Source organism: Mixophyes fleayi, chromosome 4, assembly GCF_038048845.1.
Source record: "Mixophyes fleayi isolate aMixFle1 chromosome 4, aMixFle1.hap1, whole genome shotgun sequence".
NCBI classification, from domain to species: domain Eukaryota; kingdom Metazoa; phylum Chordata; class Amphibia; order Anura; family Limnodynastidae; genus Mixophyes; species Mixophyes fleayi.
Window position 1 is genome coordinate 38094584 of NC_134405.1, and position 26566 is coordinate 38121149.

Here is a 26566-nt window from a genome sequence, read left to right on the forward strand (position 1 = left end):
CACATGTGTAATATATTTATCTATATATTATCTATCAGTACTGCTGTATCATGTGTGTAATACCTATTCATATGCTCTACATCAGTATAGTGGAGTCCTGTGTGTAATATATATAAATATTCTCTATCAGTGCTGTGGGATTATACAGGATATTTTCACAAGCATTTTGAAAACTTTTTAGCAATTTTTATAATCTCTTAATAGACTATGTGTATTATCTTAATAAGTATTGGTATCTGCGGTGGGAGGATAGAGTTCTCTTATCTGCACAATTAACTGGTAATCAGGTCCTAATAATGTGACAATGTGCACAAAGATTAAAGCAATGGTCAATTACTGAGACATATTTGTTAGTGTATATAAATATAGTTCATGTTCCTTATACAATATAATACTACAACTGTTAATGTAGATTCACCCAGGGAATTATTAAATAATAATATAAATAATAAACTCATCCTGTTTTGACAGATGAATTAATGAGCAGGATTCCCACTGAGAACAGAAGACGTCTCAGAAAAAGGACATTGTTCTCTGAGTATAAACAGCCATCAAATCACATCAGCCACAGATGCTAATTATTCTTTAACTAGAAGGTTTTCACACAAGCTCTCTCTATATTTCAATAGGAGAATCCTTCTACTCGTAACTTGTTACTAATCAAACACATGATGAGCCTCAAAGGAGAGAAGTCTTTTCCATGTTCTGAATGTAACAAATGTTTTAAAACAAAGTCACAACTTGTTAAACATCAGCGGATTCACACAGGAGAACGACCATATAACTGCTCTGAATGTAACAAATGTTTTAAAACAAAGTCACAACTTGTTAAACATCAGCGGATTCACACAGGAGAACGACCATATAACTGCTCTGAATGTAGCAAGTGTTTTGCCCAGAAGTCAAATCTTGTAAAACATGAACGGATTCACACAGGAGAGAAACCATTTAAATGCTCTGAATGCAGCAAGTGTTTTACTCAGAAGCCAAGTCTTGTTAAACATCAGAGGATTCACACAGGAGAGAAACCATTTAAATGCTCTGAATGCAGCAAGTGTTTTAGCCACAAGTCATATCTTGCTGAACATCAGAGGATTCACACAGGAGAGAAACCATTTAAATGCTCTAAATGCAGTAAGTTCTTTGCCCATGCTTCAAATCTTGCTAAACATCAGAGAAATCACACAGGAGAAAAACCATTTAAATGCTCTGAATGCAGCAAGTGTTTTAGCCAGAAGTCATATCTTGCTGAACATCAGAGGATTCACACAGGAGAAAAACCATTTAAATGCTCTGAATGCAGCAAGTGTTTTAGCCAGAAGTCACATCTTGCTGAACATCAGAGAATTCACACAGGAGAAAAACCATTTAAATGCTCTGAATGCAGCAAGTGTTTTAGCCACAAGTTATATCTTGTAGAACATCAGAGGATTCACACAGGAGAAAAACCATTTAAATGCTCTGAATGCAGCAAGTGTTTTAGCCAGAAGTCACATCTTGCTGAACATCAGAGAATTCACACAGGAGAAAAACCATTTAAATGCTCTGAATGCAGCAAGTGTTTTACTCAAAAGAAAACACTTGTCACTCACCAGAAGATTCACACACAAGAGTCACCCTGAGATACTGAATGTAAGATGTGTTTCACAACCAAGCTAACTTGCTGTATCATCATAATTTCCATACAGGGTAAAGGCCATTTTCATTATTTTAATGTGACAAATGTTTTATCTAAAATCAAAGTCTAAAGCCTTAAATGTCAGAGAAGACTGAAGAGATCTGACAATGGGGGTTGTGGGTATCTTCACCCGGGATGGTCTCCATTTAACTAGAACTATATATACAAACACTGATAATGGAGCATCCCTTCCCGAGCTCTGTAATATACTGCTGTTCTGTTCATCCAGGTGCTGGGACTAGGAGAAGAAAGATCTTTCTATCCAGTAGATAGTTCCAGCAGCTCTTCTCAGTACTGGGATCCCTTCTATGACAGACAGAGCTATGAGTACTGAATATTTCTACAGGAACACTGCACACTGCCCTGTATCATACTAGAAGTGCTCCTATTGGTCCCTGTTATTCCTTCTTATTCTTTCCCTCATACCTTTCTATTGTTGTCTCACCTCCCTCTGACATGACTACTTTGTACTGTTTAGTAACACGATGCAAATAAAACACTGGTTGCTGTGTTTCATACCAGCCAATCAGATGATCCCATTAGTTGGTTTGATGACACCGGGCTGCTAATAGCTGATATCTGGTTGCTATTGGCTACAACACATTCTTGTTCTTCTCACCATGTTATTAAATAAATCCCAAGGAGCTCACACTGTTTTCCAGGTTACTAATAAAGATCCTTCATAGATTATATTGCACATTAGAAGAATACAGATAACTAACAAACAGTAACATAGTACATAGTGATAAAAATCAGATAGGACTGTCTGCATATAGACTCTCAGTAATTACACTTTACGTTACTGGAAGATGTTTCTATAACACTTAATGTTCAATAAAATCTTAATTGGATAAATGTATTCTGTTTTTTATTGGTTTTTTTTTTATTTTAAGTAGCAGCACATTAAATGTATACACATAACAAATAGGTTTTTTTTAAATTACTACCTGTACCTTGCGCTAGTCCAGGGAGGCAGCGGGAGATTAGGGAGGTTAATGCGTGGCTAAAATATTGGTGTAGGAAGGAGGGTTTTGGATTCTTAGAGCACTGGGCTGAATTCTCGGTCAGTTGTCATCTTTATTGTAAAAATGGATTGTACCTGAATGAGGAGGGGGCTGCTGTGCTAGGGGAAAGGATGGTTAGAAGGCTGGAGAGAGGGTCAAGCAAGAATTTATGGGATAGACATTGAGAGTAGTAAGGAGGAATTTAACAAGAGGCAAGGGAGTGGAGAGGGGGGAAATGAAAGCACAGCCGTTAAGAAGAGGCCTGTCACTCACCGGACGGTTAGTGCCTCTGGTCTGGCACATGGCTCTCTCTCATGCCTGCCGGCGCCTGTCCTAAGCCGCGGCCGTCCGCCATCTTGACTGGATTGCGCATGTGCAGGACTCTTGAACTTAAAAACCTTGCTTTTAATCCTATTGGTGAATCAATCACCACTCACTATTTAAGGCACCTGTGTCATTTCAGCCAAAGTTGTTTGGTAGGCCCTGTCGCTGAAATGATTGGTTTGTTAAAGTGTGCATGTCCTATTTCAACAACATAAGGGTGGGTGTGAGGGCCCAAGGACAATTCCATCTTGGAACTTTTTTTTTGCATTATATGACCAATCAACAGTCGTTTGCCATGTTCAAAAAGTAAAACCAAATTTAAACAAATTCAAGAAATTAAACCAAAAGTAAAATGCTCTGTCATAATTTAAAACAAGAGGTATTGACGTGCTCTAAAACTACTGTATTGTTGTTTATATTTTATAAACACTACACTTGAAAGCTTGAGTCTTTCAATGAAAAAGTAACTCTCCATTGCACGAATATTTGCAACAGGGACAATTTTAGGGTTAAGAAAGTCAACTAATAACACTTAGATGCTGTCTGTCTTTATAAACACTACACTTGGAAGTTGGAGGAGGTATTGTGGCCCCGGCACCAAATTTACTACCGGGGCCACTCCACTGTGCAGTCCATATTTAGGTGTATCAGATATTAAACAATGGTGACAGTTGATGCCCAATTTTTTACTAATATTGTTGGCACTGTAAAAAATTGTGTTCCGGGCACACCACACTACGCAGTCCAAACCCTTTTTTGGTGGAATTCTGACCCGTGGAGGGTTTTTTAATTATATTGTGGCCTCGGTACCAAATTGTGTACCGGGGCCACCACACTATGCAGTCAAGAAAGATAGATGCGTATCATAGATAAAGTACATTCAGTGTTGTGGGGCAAATTGATAAATATTCAAAATGCACTGACATCAAAAACAAGAGGTTTTCACACGCTGAAACTCCAACATGTATATGATGGAGAGGATGGAGGAGCAGCCGTATGTGCAGTGTAATGCAGACCTGTTGAAGGTTTTTTATATATTTTATTGTGGTGCCCAATGCCCACTACTCTACGCAGTCCAGATACTACTTTTGGGTGTAATTCAGACCTGTTGAAGGTTTTCTATATATTTTTTTTTGTGGTGCCCAGTGCCCACTACTCTACGCAGTCCAGATACTATTTTTGGGTGTAATTCAGACCTGTTGAAGGTTTTCTATATATTTTTTATTGTGGTGACCAGTGGCCAGTCCTCTACGCAGTCCAGATACTATTTTTGGGTGTAATTCAGACCTGTTGAAGGTTTTCTATATATTTTATTGTGGTGCCCAGTGCCCACTACTCTACGCAGTCCAGATACTATTTTTGGGTGTAATGCAGACCTGTTGAAGGTTTTCTATATTTTTTATTGTGGTGCCCAGTGCCCACTACTCTACGCAGTCCAGATACTATTTTTGGGTGTAATGCAGACCTGTTGAAGGTTTTCTATATATTATATTGTGGTAGCCAGTGGCCAGTCCTCTACGCAGTCCAGATACTATTTTCAGGTGTTACGCAGACCTGTTGAAGGTTTTCTATATATTATATTGTGGTGGCCAGTGGCCAGTCCTCTACGCAGTCCAGATACTATTTTTGGGTGTAATGCAGACCTGTTGAAGGTTTTCTATATATTTTTTATTGTGGTGCCCACTACTCTACGCAGTCCAGATACTATTTTTGGGTGTAATTCAGACCTGTTGAAGGTTTTCTATATATTATATTGTGGTGGCCAGTGGCCAGTCCTCTTCGCAGTCTAGATACTATTTTTGGGTGTAATTCAGACCAGTTGATGGGTTTTTAATTATATTGTGGGGAACACTCCTCTACGCAGTCCAGAAAGATACCTCATTGCAATGTTTTGTACTAAAAAAAAACATATATTGTGAGGTGTTAGGTGTTCAGAATAGCCTTTAAATTAGTGGGAATTGTTGTTATTGAATGTTATTGATGTTAATAATAGCGTAGGAGTGAAAATAAGCCCAAAAACTTGATTTTTACACTTTTTAGGTTTTTTTCAAAAAAAATCCGAATCCAAAACCTTAAATCCGAACCAAAGCCTTTCGGCAGGTGTTTTGCGAAACAAATCCGAACCCAAAACATCGAGAAAATCCAGATCCAAAACACAAAACACGAGACCTCAAAAGTCGCCGGTGCACATCCCTAGTTTTGATGAAGAAATTGGATTTTAGAGCCTGTCTGAAGTCATGGAGAGAGGTAGGAGCCTGATTGAGGAGGTAATGAGTTCCAGAGGAGATAGACACACATGAGACATTTTGGAGGCTGGAGTGTGAGGATGTAATGAGTAAGGAGGAGGGGCAGCGGTCTTTGGCAGAATGAAGAGTTTGGGAGGGAGTCATAGATGCTCTTCTTCATGCCATTGTTTCACACATTATTATTTCAGTTACTTTCACCATCCTGTCAGCTTGATCCAGTCTGGCCATTCTTCTCTAAATACTCTCATTAACAGCATTTTTGCAGAGAGTGGGGATTGTAAGGGGCCCAGGGTGAAAAAGAGGACATGCAGGGATGATTTGTGGGTGTGAGGTTTATTTCTTTTTATGTAAGCTGGTAAATGTGTGGTGAGTATGTGCATGATGGAGAGATGTCAGAGATATGAATAAATGTGTATTTCCTATACAGGTAATCAGAGAGTTTGAAGGAACAGTTGATCCACAGTGTGCAGGGCAATGGAAGAGGTGAAGTGTACTTTACCGCCCCCTGGCTGAGGTTAATAGAGAAGGCAGTTTCTGCAGCTCTAACACGACGAGGTCCAGGATGCTGACAGATGAGTGCAGAGGGTCCAGCAGCCAATCAGAGATGACAATAGCGGTGACAGTTGAGCTTAGTGGGCAGCTGAAAATATGTATAACAGCGATGACAGTTGAGCTGGTCTTCAGTGTTACTGTGATGTTTGTTAACAGAATTCAGAGAATTCCAATGTTTTATATTTGTGAGAATAAGGAAAAGTGGGAGCTTGGGCAAAGAATTGAACCAATGTACAGCTTACTCTAACTGCCGCCCACATGCCAGATATTTTCCCTACCTCTCTTTATTCCAGACCAGACAATAAACTTAGACATTACTACCACAGCTATGGTAATTATTCCCCACATATTGACCTAACAAGCCCACATCAAAATGAAACAACAATTGGTATCTAGTTGATATAAGGAAATATCTTTTGAATCCTTGTATAGGGCTTATCTCACTACAAATATTTGATTTCTCATCCATTCAACACTAAATAGCAACTGAAAAAAATGACAGACTTCCATTGCTGAACTTTTTCATTGCTTATAGCCCCATGGAATTCTGGGAAATCCAACACATCTGCATTACCTGCGCACTTTACTGAAAACTGTCACTCTGGAACATTCATGCACCAGTAATGGACCAAAATCTAACTATAGGTAACAAACAAATGATAATTACTCCCCCACTGTCTGATCAGTGAAGGAGGGGATGGGTACACAAACAAAATCTTGGAGTGACAGTTTTATATGTTTTAATGTTTTTTTGTTTATATGTTTTCATTATGCAAGCAATAATCCCAAGTATAAGCTATAAAATAATAATTTATAAATGTATAAAATACATGTATGTTCAGAGTATTTGTTGATAATGATGGGACATTCTATTATAAATATATTAGTAAGAATTGTCCACCATAACTCTACATATGTGTCACATAACTAGATTCCCCAAAATCTGGTACCCCAGATCAGAGCTGGATTAAGGCTTTGGGGGGCCCGGGGCACTTAAGACAGGGGGGCCCCTAAAATCTAAAATTAAGAGCATAGTGTCTTCATTGGGTATAAGGCTGTAAGCATTGACACATCCTGCATTACGACATTTACAGCTCTCCCAGAGTGCTCGTCTAGCTTGTCTGCACAAGAAAAGTCATTACTCCACAAACTAAAATACTTCACATTAAAACAATCATCAAAACCCCCACATTAAAATGGGCATTGACACCACACATTAAAAATACAACTATACCGCACACTAAAACTAGCAATGATACAGCATACTAAAATTAACATAAAAAAATAAACATTGATAACATAACACATATTTTGACATTTTATATATATATATATATATATATATATATATACTACAATTTTATTCAATATTTATTCAAAATTGCTAATGGGTGTGTTGATGCACCCTCCTACAGACAAAAAAAAACCTGCATTGTTTTGTACACCATTGAACGGTCACCAAAAATTAGGATTGTCCCACTAGAATTACAACATTTCACAGACTCTGCTGCTCTCTCCTACCTGTTCTTCTCACTTTCACCACCTGTGCTGCAGGTTTCTTTAGTTGCGGCTTGTCTGGATCCTGGAATGTTGGAGGACCTATTTGGGGAAAAAAAGGGTACATTTAGAAAATTACAGCCAGCCCCGGCGTTAAATCAATACCACCCACGATTAATAATTAGGCCTTTCTCCAGCCCCAACATTAAAATATTAGTATTCATATTTAATAAATAAACCTATTTCCCTCCCTACAAACAGGTCCAGCAATAAATGAATAGTATTTGCATTTCAGAAATATACCTATTTCCCGAACCTGTCACTGCCATTAAATAATTCATAGGCACATTTAATAGAGACCTCATTCTCCCCAAACCACCCCATCTTAAATTAATAGTCCCCAATATTGTGCCTCTCTCCCGCACCTTTTCCTTATACTGTGCCTCTCTCCCGCACTTTTCCCTCATACTGTGCCTGTCTCCCCATTTTTCCTCAATCTGTGCCTCTCCCCCCTTTTTTTCTTATGCTGTGCCTCTCTCCCCTTATTTCTTACTGTGCCTCTCTCCTTATTCCTTACTTTGCCTCTCTCCCCTTTTTCCTTACTGTGCCTCTCTCCCCTTATTCCTTACTGTGCCTCTCTCCTTATTCCTTACTGTGCCTCTCTCCTTATTCCTTACTGTGCCTCTCTCCTTATTCCTTACTGTGCCTCTCTCCTTATTCCTTACTGTGCCTCTCTCCTTATTCCTTACTGTGCCTCTCTTCTTATTCCTTACTGTGCCTCTCTCCTTATTCCTTACTGTGCCTCTCTCCTTTTTCCTTACTGTGCCTCTCTCCTTATTCCTTACTGTGCCTCTCCCCCTTATTCCTTACTGTGCCTCTCCCCCTTATTCCTTACTGTGCCTCTCTCCCCTTATTCCTTACTGTGCCTCTCTCCCCTTATTCCTTACTGTGCCTCTCTCCCCTTATTCCTTACTGTGCCTTTCTCATCTCCTTTTTCCTCATAGTTTGCCTTTCTGCTTAATTCCCTTTTTTCACTGAAAACTGACAGCAGGAGAGTTCGTGCAGCGGCAGGGGGCCCTTGGAGATAGGGGGGCCCGGGGCACGTGCCCCCTGTGCCCCCCCCTTAATCCGGCTATGCCCCAGATGCATTGGGAATATGTGATGTATAAATTTACATCTCAAGTCCTTGTTAGTGCTAGTTACACAGACGGGTCACAATCAGCCCTGGAGCAGAGGAAGATTCCTCAGCAGTGAATTTGCTTCACCTTCATCTCTTATGTAGCAGTATAATGTTAGTGTGAGAAGAGCGGGCACACAAGGAGGTTGTGTAACACAGGAGTCTCTGCACGACCAATAGGCCAGTCTGTCTCTGAGAGAAAAAATAGTTTTTCAGTGCTCACCAACACCAACATAAGAATAGCATGTTTTGTTAATATACTTGTAAATCAGTTCATCAGGACACTGAAGCATGGGTGGGCACTGCTGAGCTCTTTATTCAGCCATTTGCAGACTCCGGGTACATTGCACACTGCCCCACACCCACTTCCCAGCATTCCCCATGGTCTTAGGGACCATCACTAAAGATCCAAGCTTAAACATATAAGGGAGTGTCTACAAACATTAAGCATATCTAATGCAATAACATCACATCTTCTTTTCTTTAAAGATAAGCCCTGTATCCTTCAGTATAACAATTCAACGATATAACATTAAGAACATCATCTAACACGTTTCAATGAGTCTCTCAGGTCTGCGTATTTCTCTTATGGGTCTTTCACACAAAGTCTGTGTTTCGTCAACCATGTTGGACCTTTCTTCCATCATGGTTTGTTCACCATTATCAAGTCCATCATACATGTCAGATGAAGGGTATTCTTCAGTCGTGTTGCCATCACTATGGTTGGGTTGAGATCTTAAATCGACCCGATTTCTTCTTACTTCTGTTCCACGATCTGTACGTACAATATAAGATCTTGGTGCTACTTGTGCTTGCACAATACCTTTCTGCATCCAAATGCCTTTCTCATGATCTCGGAGACGGACTTGGTCACCTGATCTTAGATCAGATAAGCTTTTTGCTCGCCTATCATGGTACAGTTTCTGTTTCTCCTGTTGACGTACCTTACTCAGTCTCACCAATGCTGAGTTATGCGTATTAAGCAGTTCATCACTTATCGGAAGATTTGCTCTAATCCTCCTTCAGACTTCTGATCACAGGTGAAAAACTTATATCTTTCATATGTCACATTTTTCCTTGGCACAAAGTAATCTTCAAACTTTTGCATTATAGAAGATAGCACCATATTCTGCCCTTCAGCAAACTGAAAACTGTTATAAATGTCCAGCACATCCTCTCCTATCACATGGAGGAAGATGGATGACTTTGTTTTATCCTCCATTGCATCAGCTCCACATGCAGCAAGATATATATTAAACCCTTGTTTAAATCTTTTCCAGTTTTCAGACAAGTTGCCAGACATGAGCATGCCTGCTGGAGGAGACAGCCTATCCATAGTTACTCACTGTTTGATGTGACCAGAGCACAAGGCAGATATTCAGACACTGCGTGTCACAGCTTTACAGACTTCTGCAGGATCCTTTCACACTCTGAGCTCTAGCAGTCCAGTTAAAACTTCTTGTGACACCATGTTTTGTTAATATACTTGTAAATCAGTTCATCAGGACACTGAAGCATGGGTGGGCACTGCTGAGCTCTTTATTCAGCCATTTGCAGACTCTGGGTACATTGCACACTGGCCACACCCACTTCCCAGCATTCCCCATGGTCTTAGGGACCATCACTAAAGATTCAAGCTTAAACATATAAGGGAGTGTCTACAAACATTAAGCATATCTAAGCAATAACATCACATAGCAGAAGTCACATGATGCTTCCATACATCCCTCATCTAGTACAGTTGTGCCTCTGGCTCTACAGAACATCACTCATTGCTGATAGAAGTTCTGTGCTGCCCCCTGCTGTAACCAAGGGATAGTGTTCTGGGATGCACTGTTATAATAAAGCATGTGGGATACCCACATACCAGGTGGAGTCTTATGACACTAAAATGTTGACCTCAATGCTAGGCCCTGTGTTTCAGACAGACAGTAGTTATTAATGCACGTCTTCCATGTGGCTGGTTGCAGCAATAATCAGAAAGCTAAATTTTTGCCAGTACTAATCACTTACAAATATAATGTTTGAAGAAATTAGAATCTGAAGTTGAACGAAAAATCTGTTTAGCTGAGAATCAAAGTTCTCCAAAGAGAACAGACAATTACACTGACAGCCCTGTATCTGAGCATAATTTGGAATAGGTTCACCCAGTGAGATAGTTCTGCAGGAAGCTCTTTATATGACACTAGTATACCACCAGTAATGACAGTCTAAGGTTTCCAGGCCACATAGACAGCAGTGACATACATGGCACAGAGATAACTGCAAGAAAATGATGTCTGCATTATTCTCTCACAGTCACCTCCATGACATATGTCTCATTGCAGGACACGTGGACAATAGCTCATTCCCCTGCTGTATGTGTTGTTTTTAATATTTAAAAAATGTAATTTCTGTACATTATACATGAGGATTCTCAGAACAATTGTATCTTAAAAATTACACTTAAGCACATTTTAGATTAAATAGAATAAAAACATACTGAGAACTGAGGCAGAACAAAAGAAGTAATATTGTGTAGGTATCTAAATATGCAGATTAAGACAATTACACTCAAATATGGCAAAATGCATGTACATACAGATAAAGAATGGAAGTCTAGAATAAGACACTGAAGGATTAATGTACAGTTGGACGCAGAGTGCGTTTCATGGCAGAAAAAACGCGTTTCACTACAGCGCATGTGCACTGAATATTACTTGTGTCCATATGTAGAGCCTGCTTTTCATACCTTGATGTTATTACCATATTATTATGACTATCCCTTTGTGTTTCCTGGTTGAGGATGTATAAGAAGAAAGAGCAGTTGAGCCTTTATATTAAGGATTATTTGAAAGTATTGTATTATATTGTATGAACGTACAATATTTTATTTATTTCACGGTGTGTGTATGTTATACGGCTTATTTGTATTTTTTACAAGGTGTATGTTATATAACTTATTTCTATTTATTAAAAGGTGTGTGTGTGACTTATTTGCATTTATTGCAAGGTGTGTGTGTTTGTGTGTTATATTGCTTATCTGTATTTATTACAATGTGTGTGTGTTATATGGCTTTTATATTTATGACAAGGTGTGTGTGTGTTATATGACTTATTTGCATTTATTACAATGTGTGTGTGTTATATGGCTTATTTTTAACAGTGAATCATTTTAGAATCAGAGTTACAGCTGATATATAATACAGGTATTTCTGCTCACACTGTCTCCTAGGTAAATTCTAAATAAAATGTCCATTTGTTGATATAAGTGACTTTAGGAATGTTTATATCTCATTTACATGTGAAGGATGTGTACATGAGAAGCTGCTCTGATGAATAAAAATTTAAATATTTTCCGAGACCCTAACAGGTCACACTGTCTGCCTAGACAATAGGTGGATCCTAAACAAAAGGTCCATTTGTTGACATAACAAGATGTTGGAGACTGCTGTGATCTAACTAAGCTGCAAGATGTTACCACCTGACAAGGTCTAATTAGAATTTTCCTTTGTACTATGTGACCTTATTGCAAGTACAAGATGTGTGTTATGAGGATTATTTGTATTTATTTCGAGGTATGTGTTATATGGCTTATTTGCATTTCTTTCTAGGTGTGTGTGTTATTTGGCTTATTTGTCTTTATTAAAAGATGTGTGTGTTATATCTCTTATTTGTATTTAATTCAAGGTGTGTGTGTGTTATTTGGCTTATTTATATTTATTGCACGGTGTGTGTCATATGGCTCATTTATATATCTTACTAGGTGTGTGTGTAATATGGCTTGTGTGTGCTTATTTCAAGGTGTGTGTTATATGGCTTGTTTTTAGTTATTAGAAAGTGTGTGTTATATGGCTTATTTGTATTTTTTACAGTGTGTTTGTTTTATGACTTATTTATATTTATTTCAATGTATGTGATATATGGATTTTTTGCATTTATTACAGGGTGGGTGTGTGTGTGTGTGTGTGGCTTATTTACATATATTACAAAGTGCGTGTGTTATATGGCTTATTTGTATTTATTTCAAGGTGTGTTTGTGTGTTATACTGCTTTTTTATATTTATGCAAGGTGTTTGTGTGTTTATATTACTTATTTATTATAAGGTGTGTATTATATGACTTATTTATATTTATTACAAGATGTGTGTTATAGGGCTTATTTGTATTTATTATAAGGTATGTGTATTATATGTATTATTTATATTTATTACAAGGTGTGTATGTTATATGGCTTATTTATATTTATTACAAGGTGTATATGTTATTTGCCTTATTTGTATTTATTATAGGTTGCATATGTTATATGGCTTATTTGTTTTTATTACAAGGTGTGTGTGTTATATGGCTTATTTTTAAAAGTGAATCATTTTGGATCAGAGTTACAGCTGATATATAATACAGGTATTTCTGCTCACACTGTCTCCTAGGTAACTTCTAAGCCAAAAGTCAATTTGTTGATATAACAGGGAATCAGAGACTGCTGTGATCTAATTAGAATGAAAGAATTTGCCAAATACCTGATTAGAATTTTAATTTCTAGTAAGTGACTTTAGAAATATTTATATCTAATTTACATGTGAAGGATGTGTACATGAGAAGCTGCTGGGAGGAAAGAAAATTTACATATTTTCCTAGACCCTAACAGGTCACACTGTCTGCCTAGACAATAGGTGGATCCTAAACAAAAGGTCCATTTGTTTACATAACAAGATGTTGGAGACTGCTGTGATCTAATTAGAATAAAATATTTTACCACCTTGCAAGGTGTAATTAGAATTCTCCTTTGTACTATGTGACCTTAGGTGACAAACAGTCTGAGAATACTTTTTGGTCATCCCAGAAACTATTGAATAGAGATGGGGAGTAATGACTATAAATAGGCTGTATCAGGCTGGTGTTAGTTAGTTGGAGGTTGGAGAGCTGGAAGGATGGAACAGTAATAATGACCATTGAGAGAGAGAAGTAGAAGCCTACAGAATAAGGTAATTATATTATGCACAATAATATATTGATAGATGCACAAATTATTGCATATATTATGTTGCAGATATTGTCTTTTAAACAATGTTTAATGTGTTCTTGCCTTAATATTCTTTATATAGTTAGTTTTGCAATCTAACAGTGTTGTAATAATGAGGGTACACTACTATAAATTATATATTCTGTTTGTTGTATTATCTATTAGTAAATATTGTGCTGCAAAATGAATCTGGGTTTACATGATATGTGCTTTAAATACTCAGATAATACACTTTATATTTTATGTATCTAATTAATCCTATATTTGGCAGTGCCGTTATATGTTCAAAAGTATCAATACACATAGTATGTACAGGAATAATATACTTGCCACATGAATCAACTGTTATTGAACAATAACTACACTTTAGGCTCAAGTAGTTTCATGAACCATCCCTTAACGTGTGATAATAAATGTATGAAGGTTATAAAGGAAATCTCTCTGAGTACTGTAATAGTACTGTGGGATCATGTTTGTAATATACATCTATACATTTCTATAAGTACTGTGGGATCATGTTTGTAATAAATATTTATGTATTCTCCATCAGTATTATGGTATCATGTGTGTAATATCTATGTATATATTCTACATCACTAGTGTGGAATCACATGTGTAATATATTTATCTATATATTATCTATCAGTACTGCTGTATCATGTGTGTAATACATATTCATATGCTCTACATCAGTATAGTGGAGTCCTGTGTGTAATATATATAAATATTCTCTATCAGTGCTGTGGGATTATACAGGATATTTTCACAAGCATTTTGAAAACTTTTTAGCAATTTTTATAATCTCTTAATAGACTATGTGTATTATCTTAATAAGTATTGGTATCTGCGGTGGGAGGATAGAGTTCTCTTATCTGCACAATTAACTGCTAATCAGGTCCTAATAATGTGACAATGTGCACAAAGATGAAAGCAATGGTCAATTACTGAGACATATTTGTTAGTGTATATAAATATAGTTCATGTTCCTTATACAATATAATACTACAACTGTTAATGTAGATTCACCCAGGGAATTATTAAATAATAATATAAATAATAAACTCATCCTGTTTTGACAGATGAATTAATGAGCAGGATTCCCACTGAGAACAGAAGACGTCTCAGAAAAAGGACCTTGTTCTCTGAGTATAAACAGCCATCAAATCACATCAGCCACAGATGCTAATTATTCTTTAACTAGAAGGTTTTCACACAAGCTCTCTCTATATTTCAATAGGAGAATCCTTCTACTCGTAACTTGTTACTAATCAAACACATGATGAGCCTCAAAGGAGAGAAGTCTTTTCCATGTTCTGAATGTAACAAATGTTTTAAAACAAAGTCACAACTTGTTAAACATCAGCGGATTCACACAGGAGAACGACCATATAACTGCTCTGAATGTAACAAATGTTTTAAAACAAAGTCACAACTTGTTAAACATCAGCGGATTCACACAGGAGAACGACCATATAACTGCTCTGAATGTAGCAAGTGTTTTGCCCAGAAGTCAAATCTTGTAAAACATGAACGGATTCACACAGGAGAGAAACCATTTAAATGCTCTGAATGCAGCAAGTGTTTTACTCAGAAGCCAAGTCTTGTTAAACATCAGAGGATTCACACAGGAGAGAAACCATTTAAATGCTCTGAATGCAGCAAGTGTTTTAGCCACAAGTCATATCTTGCTGAACATCAGAGGATTCACACAGGAGAGAAACCATTTAAATGCTCTAAATGCAGTAAGTTCTTTACCCATGCTTCAAATCTTGCTAAACATCAGAGAAATCACACAGGAGAAAAACCATTTAAATGCTCTGAATGCAGCAAGTGTTTTAGCCAGAAGTCATATCTTGCTGAACATCAGAGGATTCACACAGGAGAAAAACCATTTAAATGCTCTGAATGCAGCAAGTGTTTTAGCCAGAAGTCACATCTTGCTGAACATCAGAGAATTCACACAGGAGAAAAACCATTTAAATGCTCTGAATGCAGCAAGTGTTTTAGCCACAAGTTATATCTTGTAGAACATCAGAGGATTCACACAGGAGAAAAACCATTTAAATGCTCTGAATGCAGCAAGTGTTTTAGCCAGAAGTCACATCTTGCTGAACATCAGAGAATTCACACAGGAGAAAAACCATTTAAATGCTCTGAATGCAGCAAGTGTTTTACTCAAAAGAAAACACTTGTCACTCACCAGAAGATTCACACACAAGAGTCACCCTGAGATACTGAATGTAAGATGTGTTTCACAACCAAGCTAACTTGCTGTATCATCATAATTTCCATACAGGGTAAAGGCCATTTTCATTATTTTAATGTGACAAATGTTTTATCTAAAATCAAAGTCTAAAGCCTTAAATGTCAGAGAAGACTGAAGAGATCTGACAATGGGGGTTGTGGGTATCTTCACCCGGGATGGTCTCCATTTAACTAGAACTATATATACAAACAATGATAATGGAGCATCCCTTCCCGAGCTCTGTAATATACTGCTGTTCTGTTCATCCAGGTGCTGGGACTAGGAGAAGAAAGATCTTTCTATCCAGTAGATAGTTCCAGCAGCTCTTCTCAGTACTGGGATCCCTTCTATGACAGACAGAGCTATGAGTACTGAATATTTCTACAGGAACACTGCACACTGCCCTGTATCATACTAGAAGTGCTCCTATTGGTCCCTGTTATTCCTTCTTATTCTTTCCCTCATACCTTTCTATTGTTGTCTTATCTCCCTCTGACATGACTACTTTGTACTGTTTAGTAACACGATGCAAATAAAACACTGGTTGCTGTGTTTCATACCAGCCAATCAGATGATCCCATTAGTTGGTTTGATGACACCGGGCTGCTAATAGCTGATATCTGGTTGCTATTGGCTACAACACATTCTTTTTCTTCTCACCATGTTATTAAATAAATCCCAAGGAGCTCACACTGTTTTCCAGGTTACTAATAAAGATCCTTCATAGATTATATTGCACATTAGAAGAATACAGATAACTAACAAACAGTAACATAGTACATAGTGATACAAATCAGATAGGACTGTCTGCATATAGACTCTCAGTAATTACACTTTACGTTACTGGAAGATGTTTCTATAACACTTAATGTTCAATAAAATCTTAATTGGATAAATGTGTAAATTCTGTTTTTTATTGGGGTTTTTTTTATTTTAAGTAGCAGCACATTAAATGTATACACATAACAAATAGGTTTTTTTTTTAAATTACTACCTGTACCTTGCGCTAGTCCAGGGAGGCAGCGGGAGATTAGGGAGGTTAATGCGTGGCTAAAATATTGGTGAAGGAAGGAGGGTTTTGGATTCTTAGAGCACTGGGCTGAATTCTCGGTCAGTTGTCATCTTTATTGTAAAAATGTATTGTACCTGAATGAGGAGGGGGCTGCTGTGCTAGGGGAAAGGATGGTTAGAAGGCTGGAGAGAGGGTCAAGCAAGAATTTATGGGATAGACATTGAGAGTAGTAAGGAGGAATTTAACAAGAGGCAAGGGAGTGGAGAGGGGGGAAATGAAAGCACAGCCGTTAAGAAGAGGCCTGTCACTCACCGGACGGTTAGTGCCTCTGGTCTGGCACGTGGCTCTCTCTCATGCCTGCCGGCGCCTGTCCTAAGCCGCGGCCGTCCGCCATCTTGACTGGATTGCGCATGTGCAGGACTCTTTGAACTTAAAACCTTGCTTTTAATCTTATTGGTGAATCAATCACCACTCACTATTTAAGGCACCTGTGTCCTTAGTATCGTTGCCTGTTCTTGGTTCTCATTCCCTTGAGACTCCTAGGTGCTTCCTGTGTTCTGCTCGTGTGATCGGTTTTGCTGTGGACAAGTCCTCTCTGCTCATCCGTGGTAAACTTGCCCGCTACAGACTACCTCTACTCTGCTGCATGCCTACACCTGGACAAGCCTTATCTGCTCTTCTGTGGTAAACGTACCCGCTATAGACTGCTTGCCATTCCGCTGCATACCTGCACCTGGACAAGCCTGCTCTGCTCATCAGTGGTAACGTACCCGCCACAGACTATTCGTTATTCCGCCACCTACCTGCACCTGGACAAGTCTTCCCCTCACCGCAGTGGTACAACTTGCTATCCGCAGACCACTGACGCTCCCGCTACCTAACTGCACCTGGACAAGTCTTCCCATCACCGCAGTGGTACAACTTGCTATCCGCAGACCACTGATGCTCCCGCTACCTACCTGCACCTGGACAACTCTTCCCCTCACCGCAGTGGTACAACTTGCTATCCGCAGACCAATGACGCTCCCGCTCCTACCTGCACCTGGACAACTCTTCCCATCACAGCAGTGGTACAACTTGCTATCTGCAGACCACTGACTCTCACCGCTACCCTCCTGCACTGGCACGAGTCTTCACTGCACATAAGTTGTTATACCTACCTCTGCAATATAGTTGCAAGTCGCTGACTTTCCTGCTGCATAACTGCAAGTCGCTGACTCTCCTGCTGCATAGCTGCAAGTCACTGACTCTCCATTGACTTTCCTTATCCTAAGTTGTTGTACTGTTCCAACCATTCACCATACTGCCCAGAGGATCGCTGTGATAAACTCCGCCCCTCTGGTAAGCATAATCACACCTGGTGAATCCTGGGTAGAAACTCCTAGTGCCCGTGACAGTAAGAACAGGCCATGACAGACCCAGGATCGGAACCAACAGCTAGGGAGATGCTGCAGCATCTGGTTACTCGGATTGAACAACAAGATGTTCGGCAGCAGCAGCTGTTCCAATGTTTCCAGGCCATAGCCGCCCGAGGAGACCCTGTGCAAAATGTATCAGCTACTGTTGATCCTCCAGTGTCTTCTTCTCCCCCAGTGCCATCCCAGGTGTCTACCACTTCTACGCTACACCTGCCTACTCCCGCTAAATATGATGGAGACCCAAAAACATGTAGGGGTTTTCTCAACCAGTGTTCCATTCATTTTGAACTTCAACCTCACAATTTCCCTACTCATCGCTCTAAAGTTGCCTATCTAATTTCTTTGTTTTCTGGACAGGCTCTGGCATGGGCCTCCCCTCTGTGGGAAAGAAATGACCCTCTATTAGAAAATAGTGCCATATTTATTTCAACTTTCCGAAGAATTTTTGACGAACCTGGTCGTGTTATTTCTGCTGCCTCCAGTATTCTCAGACTACGCCAAGGATCCCGTTCAGTAGGCCAGTACGTAATCCAATTCCGTACACTTGCCTCTGAACTCCAATGGAACAGTGAGGCGCTGATAGCTGCCTTCTGGCAGGGTCTTGCTGACAAAATAAAAGACGCTCTGACCTCACAAGAGTTACCCTCTTCCTTAGATGATTTGATTTCTCTGTGCCACAGAGTAGACATAAGATTTCAAAAAAGAGATTCTGAAAGAGAAAGTTCATCTAAAGTCTCCGTTCACCCGACATCTCGAGTTTGTCACCTTCCACCTCCTGTAGAACCCATGGAGATAGGACGCTCTAGACCAGGGGTCGGCAACCCCCGGCACGCGTGCCAGACGTGGCACGCTGACCACTTTTGTCTGGCACGCCGACGCTGAAGCTGCTTCAGTAAAGCAGCCGATGATGGCCGAAACGGAGCTTCTGCGCATGCGCAGAAGCTCCGTTTCGGCCATCACCGGCTGCTTAACTGAAGCTGTTTCATTAACGAAGTATGCCACAGTGAAGCTGCTTCATTCAGCAAAGCAGCCAGTGATGGCCGAAACGGAGCTTCTGCGCATGCGCAGAAGCTCCGTTTCGGCCATCATTGGCTGCTTTACTGAAGCAGCTCCAACCCAGGTCCAGGAGAAAGACGAGTCTACAAAGGTAAGTAAGAGCAGCAAAGTGAGGGGCACATATACTTGGCATACTTTGTATTTGTGGGGGCAACTGTGGCATATTATATATTTCTGGGGGTAACTGTGGCATGCTATGTATTTCTGAGGGCAACTGTGGCATATTATATATTTCTGGTGGCAACTGTGGCATATTATATATTTCTGGGGGCAACTATGGCATACTTTGTATTTCTGGGGGCAACTTTGGCATATTATGTATTTGTGGGGCAACTGTGGCATATTATGTATTTGTGGGGGCAACTGTGGCATATTATGTATTTGTGGGGGCAACTGTGGCATGCTATGTATTTGTGGGGGCAACTGTGACATATTATATGTTTCTGGGGCAACTATGGCATACTATATATTTCTGGGGGCAACTGTGGCATACTTTGTATTTCTGGGGGCAACTGTGGCATATTATGTATTTGTAGGGCAACTGTGGCATGCTATGTATTTGTGGGGGCAACTGTGGCATATTATGTATTTGTGGGGGCAACTGTGGCATGCTATATATTTGTGGGGGCAACTGTGGCATACTTTGTATTTCTGGGGGCAACTGTGGCATACTATGTATTTGTGGGGGCAACTGTGGCATATTATGTATTTGTGGGGGCAACTGTGGCACGCTACGTATTTGTGGGGGCAACTGTGGCATATTATGTATTTGTGGGGGCAACTGTGGCATGCTATGTATTTGTGGGGGCAACTGTGGCATATTATATATTTCTGGGGGCAACTATGGCATACTATATATTTCTGGGGGCAACTGTGGCATACTTTGTATTTCTGGGGGCAACTGTGGCATACTTTGTATTTCTGGGGGCAACTGTGGCATATTAAATATTTCTGGGGGCAACTATGGCATACAATATATTTCTGGGGGCAACTGTGGCATACAATATATTTCTGGGGGCAACTGTGGCATACTTTGTATTTCTGGGGGCAACTGTGGCATACTTTGTATTTCTGGGGGCAACTGTGGCATACTATGTATTTGTGGGGGCAACTGTGGCATATTATGTATTTGTGGGGGCAACTGTGGCATGCTACGTATTTCTGAGGGCAACTGTGGCATACTATGAGTTTCTGGGGGCAACTGTGGCATACTATGAGTTTCTGGGGGCAACTATGAGGCATAAGATGAATTGGGGACACAATTAGGGGGTATGAAGTGAACTGGGGCACTACTGTGTGGCATAACGTTTTTTTGCTGGTCCCTTACTGTTAATATGATATTAGCCTCATAAAATTATACATATATATATATATATATATATATATAGCCGAGAGGGGAGGGGGCGGCTACCACCTGCTTGGTGGCCCGAGTCCCCACTGTTCCTGTGTTTCCCCTCGTGTCTTTTAGTTCCAGCTGATTCCTGACTATTGCATTGCCGGTTTCCAGACCGCTTCAACTCTCCTGTCTTTCATCGTGTCTTCAGTTCCAGCTGATTCCTGACTATTGCATTGCCGGTTTCCAGACCGCTTCAACTCTCCTGTGTTTCATCGTGTCTTCAGCCCCAGCTGATTCCTGACTATTGCATTGCCGGTTTCCAGACCGCTTCAACTCTCCTGTGTTTCATTGTGTCTTCAGTTCCAGCTGATTCCTGACTATTGCATTGCCGGTTTCCAGACCGCTTCAACTCTCCTGTGTTTCATCGTGTCTTCAGCCCCAGCTCATTCCTGACTATTGCATTGCCGGTTTCCAGACCGCTTCAACTCTCCTGTGTCTCATCGTATCTTCAGTTCCTGCTGATTTCTGCAAGAATCATCATTGCTCCACTTGTGTCAAGTTCTCTGCCTGTGTGCTACACAGACACGGATTACCGCTACCACTCTCCTGTGGTCTCTACTCGTGTCTGCGTTCAGCCGCTCAGCTATCCCTGTGTTTCTCTCGTGACAGCCTGCTCAACTGAATCGCGGTATGCTTACCTTCTATTGACTTTACTAGTTTATTGCATATCCGCTTGGACTGTGTCCTGCTCATCTACGGAGTCCTCTATCTTAAGAAGATATAGATGCTATTGACTTTGCCTCTTTTGACCTGGATCTCAGTAGTGACTTTGTATCTCTCAAGCAGCGCTTGTCATTTGCTATTGTATTGTATATACCATTTGGGATCAAGTTCCTTGTGCTCTCCGTGTTACCTTCTATGTTCACTCATCTACACTAGTGCCTATCCTCACCTATAGCAGTGGTACAACTTGCTGAACGCAGACCACTGACTTCCCCGTTACCTACTTACACCTAGAACCAGTCCCATCACTACAAGCAGTGGTACAACTTGCTGTACGCAGACCACTGACTTCACTACCTATCTATTCCTGGACAACTCCTCTCACTATAGCAGTACGCAGACCACTGACTTTCCTCACGTCTTCACGTCCATCAAGATCCTCGTGTTCATTTTGTCTAATCCATAACCAGTTGCTGCTAGTCATAGACTTTCCTTTAGCATTCTCTCACCATCTGCTGATTCTTCTATTCCGCTAGTCACCCTACTATCAGAGGACCACTGTGTGTATACACTACTCTGGTAAGACTACATCTGGTGATATCCTGGGCAAAGACTCCTAGTGCCCGTGACATTACTATTCTGCAAGTTAGAAAGATGTTCCTTTGAATTATCCCAGATTCCATTCTTGGGATATATTGTTTCTGGAGTTGGTCTAGAGATGGATCTGGAGAAAGTCAATGCAGTGCTACTTTGGCCCCAGCCAACTACTCTCAGGGCGATTCAACGCTTCTTAGGATTCGCGAACTATTATCGACGCTTCATTCAAGGTTTCTTCTCCATTGTCTACCCAATCGTGGCTCTGACCCGTAAGGGCGCCAATACCAAGCAATTGTCGGCTGAGGCACTTAAAGCATTTCAATTCCTTAAGAAGGCGTTCTCCACCGCTCCTGTTCTTTGACAACCTGACGTGACCCTTCCCTTCTTCCTCAAAGTAGATGCTTCTAATATTGGACTAGGGGCCATTCTATCCCAAAGATCAGAACAAAGGAAATTCCATCCCTGTGCTTTCTACTCCCGAGCTCTTCTACCTGCCGAGAAGAACTATACTATCGGGGATAAAGAGCTATTGGCCATAAAAGTGGCTTTAGAGGAGTTGAGATATTTACTGGAAGGGGCTCGTCACCCCTTGACTATTTTTACTGACCACAAAAATCTTCTCTATTGTCACGGACTTACCTGATCCCCGCCGCTCCGTCCAGCCGCACTTCCGCATTCAGGACCATGTGACCGCACCCGGAGGGGGTCACATGACCACAACCTTAGAGGCGGGGATTTTGAATCCCCTTCAGTATAAAAACCTCACTCTGACACTCACTGAGTGTCAGAGCAACACTTACCTGTTCCTGGCTCCTGCTCTTCGTAGATTGCTGTGTCTTCCAGTTTCCAGTGTCTCCTGTGTGCTGATCTCTGCCTGTTTGACTTCCCTGGCTCTCCTATCCCTGTGTACCGACCCGGCTTGCTGACCATTCTCCTATTCTTGTGACCCGTGTACCGAACCTGGCTTGTTGACTCCGAGTTGCCTTCTGATTCTGCCTGACTCCGTTCCTGTGTACCGAACCGGCTTGTTTGACTCCGCTACCACCGATTCACTCCGCTGTACTACATCTTGAGGCGAACCTGGGGGCCGCGACCTGCGACTCCTGGCAGTGAAGCCCACCCCGCCTTGCGGCGGTTCTTGGTGAACACCGGGGAGATCGTTAGACTCCGCACCTCAGATAAGCCAGTGCTAATCAAAATTCGTAATATAGTATCCAGAATCTGTTACAGTTTGCTCTGACCATGGATACCACAGCTAAAGATCTGGTGGAGCATTTAGTAGGAAGGATGGATAAGCAAGAAGCTAACCAAGAGCAACTTTTAAAATTCCTCAATAGTCTATCCACTCGGTTGGATGTTGTCCAGAACACCCTAGTGGCTGGTGGATCACCTGGGCCGGCAGTGGCCCCTGTACCTCAGGCCGCAGCAGCAGCTTCTTCCTCGCAGCTACGGTTACCTAACCCACCCAAGTTCGATGGAGACCCTAAAAATTGCAGAGGATTTTTAAATCAATGCTCCATACAATTCGAGCTTCTACCTGGGAACTTCCCCTCCGGAAAAACGAAAGTGGCCTATGTGATTTCGTTATTGTCCGGTCAAGCTTTAGCATGGGCTTCCCCCTTATGGGAGAGGGACGACCCCATTCTACATAACTTCAACCTCTTCTTGTCCACCTTCAAGAAAATATTTGATGAGCCAGGAAGGGTGTCCAATGCCGCTTCCGGCTTACTACGTCTCCGCCAGGGAAACCAGTCTGTGGGGCAGTATGCGGTCCACTTCAGAACCATGGCCTCTGAACTTCGCTGGAACGATGAGGCCCTTGTAGCTACAATCTGGCAGGGCCTTTCAGACCGAATCAAAGACGAGTTGGTATCCCAGGAACTCCCTACGTCTTTGGACGACATTATCTCCCTCTGTGTCAAAGTTGATTTGCGTTTCAAGGAACGTAATTCCGAGAAGGAACAGTCGCGGCGTAGTATGATTCGCTTGGCCCCCAACTTCCAAACCCCTGTTCTTCCCCCTGAAGAGCCCATGCAACTTGGGAGGACCCGCCTATCAGCCGAAGAGAGGGAGAGGAGATTTCGGAACAAGTTGTGTTTATATTGTGGAGAGAGTGGCCATCTTCTGAGTTCTTGTCCCAAACGCTCGGGAAACGACAGGGCCTAACGAGTTCTGGAGCTGTATCGTTGGGCCTCTTTTCTCAGTGTCAGTCAGTTCCCAATAGTAATGATTGCCTGTCTATTCCCATTTCCCTTCAGTTAGGACAAAAGACCTTCCCGCAGTCGGCTCTTCTAGATTCCGGAGCCGCAGGAAATTTCATTTCTGCCACAGTAGTTAAACAATTCGCTATTCCCACACAAGCCTTGGACAACCCATCTCTCTGATGGCCATTGATGGGGGAAGAATTCCTGAGGGGTCCATCCTGGTACGCACTATTCCTCTTCTGCTTCAGATAGGAGCACTTCATCGGGAGAAGATTTCTTTTCTAGTAATACAGAGATCTACCAACCCAGTCATCCTAGGACTTCCATGGCTTCGTGTCCACTCTCCCACCTTGGACTGGAAATCTGGTCACATATTGTCCTGGGGACAGTCCTGCTTCTCTCGCTGCCTACAGAGAGTGGTTCCTCCGAATAGTCCCAGACGTTCCCAAGAATTTCCTGTGACTCTCCTGCCTGAGCCATACCAAACCTTCTCTGATGTTTTTTGTCAACAAGAGGCCACTAGACTTCCCCCTCAAAGAATCTGGGACTGTGGCATTGATCTGATACCTGGTAAACCCATTCCCAGGGGCCGTGTTTACCCCCTTTCCCTCCCGGAGTCTAAGGCTATGGAGGAGTACATCCAAGAAAATCTAAACAGGGGCTTCATCCGCAAGTCTGCCTCCCCAGCTGGGGCTGGCTTCTTCTTCGTAAAAAAGAAAGATGGGGGCCTCCGCCCTTGCATTGATTACAGAGGCCTGAATGCCATTACCGTTAAAAATCGGTATCCACTGCCACTGATTTATGAATTATTTGACCGGATTAAGGGTGCCACCATCTTTTCTAAACTTGACCTCAGAGGAGATTATAACCTTATATGCATTAAGGAGGGGGATAAATGGAAGACGGCGTTTAACACCCGAGACGGCCACTTTGAATATCTGGTCATGCCTTTCGGGCTATGCAATGCCCCAGCCATATTTCAGAGCTTTATGAATGAATTGTTTCAAGACCTCTTGTACCAATCTGTAGTCATCTACTTGGACGACATTCTCATCTTTTCTCAAGATCTAGCATCTCATCGTACTCATGTATTGGAGGTCCTCTCTCGTATCCGAAAAAATAAGTTATTTTGCAAATTGGAGAAATGCACCTTCGAGCAGAGACAATGTCACTCACCAGACTGTGAGTGCTTCTTCCCGTATGTTTAGGAACCGTGGCCGTCCACCATCCTGAGGGTCTGCGCATGCGCAGCCCTTTCAAAACCTTCAGTACCTGTTCCTTTAACTTAATTGGCTGATCAGGCAACACTCCCTATATTAAGCACCTGTGGTCAATACCACGTTGCCTGATCTTGGAGTCTCATTCCCCATGAGCCTCTGAAGGTGTTCCTGTGTTTCCTCGTGTATTCAGCGCTGCTGATTCCTGTGGTTTCCAGACCACTTCTACTCCTGTGGTTTCCAGACCACTTCAACTCTCCTGTGTTTCATCGTGACTGTTAGCTGATTCCTATCCGCTGCCTCCGTGCACTACAGTCTTCAAACCACTTCAACTCTGCTGTGTTTCATCGTGACTGTTAGCTGATTCCTATCCGCTGCCTCCGTGCACTACAGTCTTCAAACCACTTCAACTCTGCTGTGTTTCATCGTGACTGTTAGCTGATTCCTATCCGCTGCCTCCATGCACTACAGTCTTCAAACCACTTCAACTCTGCTGTGTTTCATCGTGACTGTTAGCTGATTCCTATCCGCTGCCTCCGTGCACTACAGTCCTCAGACCACTTCAACCCTCCTGTGTTTCATCGTGACTGTTTGGCTGATTCCTATCTGCTGCCTCCGTGCGCTTCAGTCTTCAGCTCATCTCAACTCTCCCGTGTTCCTCGAGACTGCTACAACTGATTCCTATCCGCTGCTCTCCGCGCTCAACAGTTCCAGCTTAGCTCTGCTCTCCCGTGTTTCATCGTGGCTGCACCTGCTGGTTGCTATCCGCTACCTCCGTGTACCTGCAGAGTCCTGCTGGCTGCTACTCCTCAGTTCTACTCGTGTCTACAACAGCTGATCCGCTCTCCGTGCTTCTCAAGTGTTCCTGCTGGTCTCTACTCCCAGTCTGCATCGGATCTGCGCCTCACTGCTTTCATCTCGTCTAGACCATCGCTACTAGTTTCTGTGACTTTCTATTATTGCAGTGCTGTTCAGTCATTATTATATTGTGCATGTCATTGTGAATCAAGTTCAAGGTGTCCGTGTATCCTCTGTATTGCAGTCTCTCCCCGTGCTCCTCCTCACATATATATTCAGTGGTACAACTTGCTAGAGGCAGACCACTGATCCCTGTTTCCTGTGTCACCTGTTCCAGTATCCTCTCACATAGCAGTGGTACAACTTGCTAACGCAGACCACTGACTCCCCGGATACCTCCACTTGGATTCCATTCCTTCACCCAGACAGCGGTACAACTTGCTAACCACAGACCGCTGACTCTCATCACCTCCTCGTTTC

The 26566-nt window shown here is 41.6% G+C and overlaps 1 protein-coding gene across 1 annotated transcript; it reads left to right on the forward strand.

Annotated features, from left to right (window-relative positions):
• Positions 1-671: 671 nt before the first annotated feature.
• Positions 672-15710, forward strand: LOC142151206 (uncharacterized). Its single transcript, XM_075206574.1, has 2 exons — positions 672-1612; positions 14765-15710. The coding sequence occupies exons 1-2, from the start codon at positions 672-674 to the stop codon at positions 15708-15710; spliced, it is 1887 nt and encodes a 628-aa protein (XP_075062675.1).
• Positions 15711-26566: the final 10856 nt, after the last annotated feature.